General features: G+C 42.4%; 1 protein-coding gene across 6 annotated transcripts in view; it reads right to left on the bottom strand.

The window, feature by feature from the left end:
* Positions 1-1,429: 1,429 nt before the first annotated feature.
* Positions 1,430-7,021, bottom strand: part of LOC146798257 (inositol-trisphosphate 3-kinase B-like) — an 856,729-nt gene continuing 851,137 nt past the window's right edge. For all 6 annotated transcript variants that reach the window (XM_085625536.1, XM_085625539.1, XM_085625537.1 and 3 more), the window contains one exon: positions 1,430-5,682. In XM_085625536.1, coding sequence (XP_085481662.1) covers positions 5,437-5,682 — 246 coding nt within the window. In that variant the 3' untranslated portion in view covers positions 1,430-5,436. The remainder of the gene's footprint in view (positions 5,683-7,021) is intronic.

Here is a 7,021-nt window from a genome sequence, read left to right on the forward strand (position 1 = left end):
GTGATCGACCGTGTCAAAAGCTGCTGACAAATCCAGGAGAACCAGGGCCTGGGTGAGGCCTCTATCCGCCCCCCCTTTGAGATCATCCATAACTGTCAGGATGACTGACTCTGTAGAATGGGATGGTCGAAACCCCGCCTGGTGGGAGTCCAAGATATGGGACTGTTCAACAAAGGTGCTTAGTTGAGTCATATGCTTCTAGAATCTTAGCCAGGTACGGTAGTAATGAGATTGGACGATAGTTACCAAGAGTAGATGGGTCAGCACCTTTCTTTTTTAGGATGGGAATAATTTCCACACTTTTAAAAAGGTCGGGAACTATGCCTGAGTTGATTGATGTGTTAAGAAGAGAGAGTGGGGGATCTGGGCATTTGGAGAAAACTTCCTGAAAAACGTGAGGAGGACAACAGTCAGTAGGAGAGCCAGAGCCGACTTTTTTAAGTAGACTTAGAAAGGTCTCCTGAGAAATAGTGGGAATCATAGTCAGCTGAGACGACGATCCACAAATATTACAAGCATCTGCAAAGGTAGCAGAGGTCGGGATGCTAGCCTTAATGACAGTAATTTTCTCCATAAAGTAGGAATTGAGAGAATCACAAAGGAGCTGCGAGGGAATCTGTTTTGCCATGATTCTATCAGGTTTAGAGAGCTCATTTACTATTGCGAAGATATCTTTAGACTTAGGAAGTTTAAAGAATAAAGCAGCAGGGTTTTAAGTGAGTGCACAACCTGGACTTGTCACTTTGTCAGTAATGAAAGTATTGCCCACCTCAAATGGTCAGCTGCTTAAATGACCACAAATATAACATTTATCCACAAGTATGAGAGGCAACACCAAAACAAAAGTGTTAACTGGTTTCAAAACAAACAACTAAATGTCAAATCCACACAGTAGTTGAGTATTTGCTTGTATTCCTTTATTCCAAGATTCAGTGTGACCAGATCCGCAGCCAACGCGTTTCGCCCAAGCATGGGCTTTTTCAAGGCGAGTTTCAACAAAATATATAAACACACGTCAAATGAGGGTAGTAAGACGATATCCGTTTCAACACGACGGTTTTCATCGTGCCTCGGACTTCGGCTGATCTCTTCTCACTTTCTGTGTATACACTGACCAGTTAGGAGAATTTGATTACACAGACTACTTTATGGTATACACCCAAACGGACGCTCGACAGTTATCGGCTTTTTACCTAGTTAGATTGAACTCTGGGTCCAGCCGCTTTCGTCTTACTACCCTCATTTGACGTGTGTTTATATATTTTGTTGAAACTCGCCTTGAAAAAGCCCATGCTTGGGCGAAACGCGTTGGCTGCGGATCTGGTCACACTGAATCTTGGAATAAAGGAATACAAGCAAATACTCAACTACTGTGTGGATTTGACATTTAGTTGTTTGTTTTGAAACCAGTTAACACTTTTGTTTTGGTGTTGCCTCTCATACTTGTGGATAAATATCTTTAGACTTGTTAGCTGAGTTTAGAACCTTATTGGAGAAATAATCAGTTTTGGTTTGAAGAATAGAGTTTTTATATTCTTTAATCAAGTTGGTATAAGTGATCTTATCTTCTACATGATAGTGAAGTCTCCATCTACGTTCTGCTTGTCTTAGTGCCAGCTTCTTAGTCTTAAGATCATCAGGGAACCACCGCTGTGCATTGTGGGGTCTGAGAATCTTAGTGAGCTTAGGAAGGGCAGCGCAGTCGCATGCGGACTCAAGCCAGGCCTTGAAGTTTGCTGCCTGTGTTTGAACCGATTCCGATACATCCGGGACCGTCGTGGTTAGAAGAGAGCAAAGATGATCAACATTAGCTCTTCTCCAGTTTCTAGACTTATAGATCTTTATTAGTTGAGTTTTAGTGGGAAGAACATCAGAGAGTAAAAGAAATAAAATGGTGATCCGACCAAGTGCACGGGTAAACCATAGGTGGCGAGATCATCAAGTTGGCTGTCCAAACTTGATCTAATGTGTGCCCCTTTATGTGGGTGGGTTCATGCACATGTTGGGTGCAATTCATACCAGACAGAAGATCTAACAGCTCTATTGAGCTGGCGCTCTCCTGTTCGTCATGGGGCCAATAATTAAAATCACCAATGATAAGAAGTCGGGCGTGGACGATGGCTAAATGGGAAATCATTTCACCCAAAGCCTGGGGAAAGGTAGACATTTAACAGGGAGGTCTATAGAAAGAGCGCAAGTTAAAGATGATGGAGGGGATACCAGTTTAAGCACTAAACTGTTGACAGAGGGCGGACTGGTGACTTCTAATATCTGAAACTGGTGGTCTTTATGGATAATGGCTGCAACCTCACCCCCCACTTTCCCAGGGGAACGATTAGCTTGTAAGATATAGTAGTTGTCTGGTACTGCCGCTAAAATATCAGGGGTGGACTCTTCATTAAGCCATGTTTCAGAAAGAAGAAATAAATCAGGCTTCTCAGACTCTAAGAATTGATAGATTTCAAGTTGGTGTTTCACCAAGGACCGTGTATTCAGGTAACTGACTGAGAGACCCATTATTTCCTTAATGTGTGAGGTATTGAGGACATGCAATATTGTGGGGGAAGCGGGAATCGAGTTGTATAAAATTCCAGGGCAAGCAGATCTCTGCTTAAATATACCCAGCTCACTTAGACTGAGGCGAATAGTATCAGCTAATTCATGCTTCCCATGCAGTTCTTTCAGCTCCATGGCTGAATATCTAAAAAAACGGGCATAGTAACTGGCCCCTGGGCACGTCCGGCCGCGGACGGGCGCAGACGGACTTGCCTTTGCTTTAACTTCTATTTGAAAGATGTCGTTGAGGGGTTTGTCCTGATTTCAGGGGGCAGGAACTTCCAAATTCTCAGGGCGATACCCAAGAAAGCTCGATCGTAAGTTTTCTTTTCATGGAAATTTATAGCGGGTTGTTGAAGTATAAGGCTTTATGGGTCATGCAGGCAATTTTTAGTTGTATCCTTGCTTCATATGGAAGCCAGTTTAGGGATTTCAGCTCTGGCGTGATATGGTGGTTTCTTTTAGAGCCTGTGATGAGTCTCGCAGCAGAGTTAAGAGAGGCCCTTAGTGGAGCCATCTTAGATCTATAGAGGCCACAGACGATTGTGCTTCCATAGTCCAACTTGGAAATTACCAAAGTTTGCACAGCAGATTTGAAGTCATTGGGGGGAAGAAAAGGTTTTATTTTCCCTAAGGTGCTCATTTGGAAGTTCGCTCTTTTGGCGAGAGCACTAATGTGCTCCTGCATGTCCAAACTCTTGTTTACCATTATACACAGTGAGATTGTGGAGTCGCTGATGTGTGGTATACAGATAAGAGCTGAAGGCTGATTCCTCCATTCTTTGATAACTGGTGATTGTTTAGGAAGGGGCGATTAAAAGGAATTTTATTTTAAGAGCGTTTAATTTAAGGGGATTTAGAGTCAGCCAGTTTTGGGCTTTAAGTAGAGTGGTGTTGAGGGACCTGATGTCATCTGGGGAGGAGACTTTCAGGTACATTTGGGTGTCATCGGCATACATGTGGTAATGGATGTTGGATAGTTTCAAAATTTCAGTTAAAGGCTCCATAAACAAATTGAAGAGAGTTGGTGAAAGCGTGGACCCCTAGATCATCAACTAGTGATTAGATAGGGACTGATTACCCTTGAATCTTTGAGTTCTATTGTGGAGAAAGGATGAAAAGTTTAGGACCGGCCCTGAGAGCCCCATCCTGTGTTCCAGAAGGTCGAGTAAGCAGTCATGTTTAACCGTATCGAAAGCTGATGATAGGTGAAGGAGGATCAGAAGGTAGGAATCGTTCTGATCCAGCATTTTGAGCGCATCATCCACAGTGTGAATAAAAGCAGATTCGGTACTATGACTGTGACGGAGGCTAGATTGAAATTGGTCAAGTAGTTGGAATTGTTCTATGTGGTTACTTAGCTGGACGCTGGCACATTTCTCTATGAGCTTCACCAGGGTCAGACCGTAGGTTTTGTTTTAGAATAGGGGTAACCTGTCCAGCCTTAAGACTGTCGGGGATAGAGCGTTGAAGAAGTGAGACATTGACTATCTTGGCCCATGGTGTACTATACCAGGAGAACTGAGGTTCTTGGGATGGAAAATCTCCGAAAGAATCACTGTTTGAAGCTCTAAAGGAGTCCATTGTGTTGGTGAGGAATACATAGGTGAAGAATGCATTGAATCTATTGGTGAAGAAGGAGATAATCACAGAGCTCAGGAGTGGGAGTGAGGTAATGTTTAGGGCATTGACTGAGATAATCTCCTTGAAGATTCTGAAAAACTCCTTGATTGAGTTAGATGATACAGTGATGCAGGTCTTGGAGTGGTTGTTTTTTGCCTTAGCTCATGCAGCATTATATCCTCTAGTGAACGTTCAGCATGCTAAGTGGTCAAATGGAGATTTGGCTTTATTTTAGCATCGTTCTAAGGTTCTATCTTGCCTTTACATTAGTTGAAGGCTATCTGTGTAGCAGTTATTTGATTAGTGACATCGTGTTTCTTGATTATGGAGCAAGTGAGGAACTCAATGCCCATTGAAACCTTAGAGGTTAGGTGACTCTGAATGTCCTCAGGGTGATTCAGTAGATGGTCTGAGACATCATTTAGTGTTTGAATTAAGACTTCAGATTGTTGTTGAGGATGAGGATAACCGACGTCTATTGTGACTAGGCTTGTATCGGTTCAAATGTTTTTAGTAAGTGATCTGACCATGATAACTGATCAATGCTGAAGAGCCTGATTTCAGTGAATATAGAGAAAACAAGGTAAAGGTTATGGAACACCTCATGTGTTGGTTCGTGTTTATTACTTGTCCACAGAATTGGATCTTTGCATAATGGCGCCACTCCCCAACCTCCTTAAGTCTGACACGCCCAAGGTTGCACCTGCCTGACTGAGGAAAATATCCAGATGCCTGTTAGTAAAAGGGCATAGTTCTAACCAAACATGGCAACATGCACATTCCTATACCTTATGTCTGAAGGTATATTACAATGAGGTTTATTGTTTATTTCAGTATAATCATTTAGTTGCTGCGATTATAGTTGGTAAAACTAACTGACAAGTTGGAACTACCCAAGAACGACTTCCCCGTGACAAAATTTGTTTTTTCACTTAATTTCATGGTGAACCAAAGCTCTCTTCAGCTCATTCTAATTCGGTATGGAGAGAAATCATGGCATATGTGAACCCTCTGACCTTGTTGAATCCTGTCAATTGCCAGAAGTGCTGAAGGTGACGGCAGAATGTTTTTATGACATTTCACACCAATCTGCTCAACGTTTAAGTCGGTGTCAAGTAAGAATATGAGTAATAGTGAAATAGGTCTGGAAGGCTCATTGCAGAATTGCTGCCCGGTGCCAGAAGTTCAATCAACTCTACACGGGGTGAATGCACTTCATTCAGCTATGCAAGAACCCATAAAAGCAGGTTTTCAAAATTACTGCTCCATGGGTGCCGGGAGGGGATCTTTGCTGTCTGGCAGCTGGTCTATGAGGCTTTCAATCGTCTTTGTTAGGTTATCCAAACCCAAGAGGTAGCCATCCTCATGGTTGCCCACCTCCCATGGTATACTGTGCTGCAAATTCATTCCTGGAGGTGCTGGAAGGGTCTTCCCAAAATCAATCATCCAGACATTCGCATGGCCCCTCTTGTCATGAACGAACAGGAGTGAACTCCCGATAACCTGGAACAGAGGAAGGTGTTGGAGAGTTAGCTGTCAAAAGGAGCAAATGGTTTCCTTCATTGTAATATTTCAACAAAATGATTTACCAGTCTGCATTTACAGACATCTGTATAGAATATGCTGAAACAATGCCTGCAGGCCCTTCTTTTATATGTGCTGTTAAGCGATCCTCTGCCAATATGGTTTGTCAGTAGATGGAAATCCAACTATTCCTCCCTGCCACGTGTCTGTCTCAGTCTCTCGCTTTTTTCTTTATTACTCTCTCTATTTGACTGTTTCACTATATTTCTGTCTCCCCCTTGTCAGATTACAAATTACTCTGCAAAAATATAAACCTATACATTAAGATATTGCAGTATTACAAAAATACAGAATGGAAATAGATAATTAGTTCTAAAAAGGGGTTTATAAATGTCACATGCCTATATTTTTATATAATATTCAAGTATTTCAAGACTTGCTAAGCACTGCTTGGAAATCATTAGATGTAAAGATATACCACTTAAAACTACAAGTAGTCTACTAATAATAATAGTATGTTTAATCTACGGCTTCATACAGCACTTCTTACTAATAAGTGTTACTATTACCCACATTTAATGACACTTGTTGACCTTTGGAAGGAATGAAGGCTCAATCTGTCTGAAACCGCAGCAGTCAAGATATGCAGAAATAACTAAAATTCCCATAAGGCTTGGGAAACACAGCCAATGGGATAAAGAATGTAGTACAAGTAAACAACCAATAGTAATGTAGCCACACCTTTAATACCTAGCTTGACTGCGATGAGCCCTCTTTTCTTGCTGCTCGCAGTCAAGATAAGTATTCTCTTCTCACAATTTATATATTATTGCATTCGCTTTATGAGTATTCTTCACTTTATACATTATTCCTTATCATTGAGGTGTTTTATTGGTCCCCCGTTGGCATGTCACTGCACTTCGAGTGCTTTCATCCTCACACTCTGTTCTACCTGCATGGCCCGCCTCACACCACGGTCACCATTTTGCCCCCAGCCTGAGACGAGCATGGCTGGCCTCAACTCCACTCGCTTGCCGGTATTTGTGCAAATATTACTTCCCCGGCCATTGCGACCTCCTCCCAGGCTCCGGTCGCTGTTTTGCTCCGACGCAAGTATCTTTGCCACCCAGAGGCGTCGCCTTTGGTCCCGCCTCCTTTTCCTCATTGCCAAGGGCTTTGCGGCCTCTTACATGCTCATAAGGAGGGGCTAGCTCTTCTCTCATGTTGCACTTGTGTTTTGTTAACTCTTGGTGAACCAGTTCCCTACATTTCTCTATTTGGCCCATATTTAAACATGGAGATTGAAAGCTTTCTTTTA

This window comes from Triturus cristatus, chromosome 9 (genome assembly GCF_964204655.1).
Source record: "Triturus cristatus chromosome 9, aTriCri1.1, whole genome shotgun sequence".
Lineage (NCBI taxonomy): Eukaryota > Metazoa > Chordata > Amphibia > Caudata > Salamandridae > Triturus > Triturus cristatus.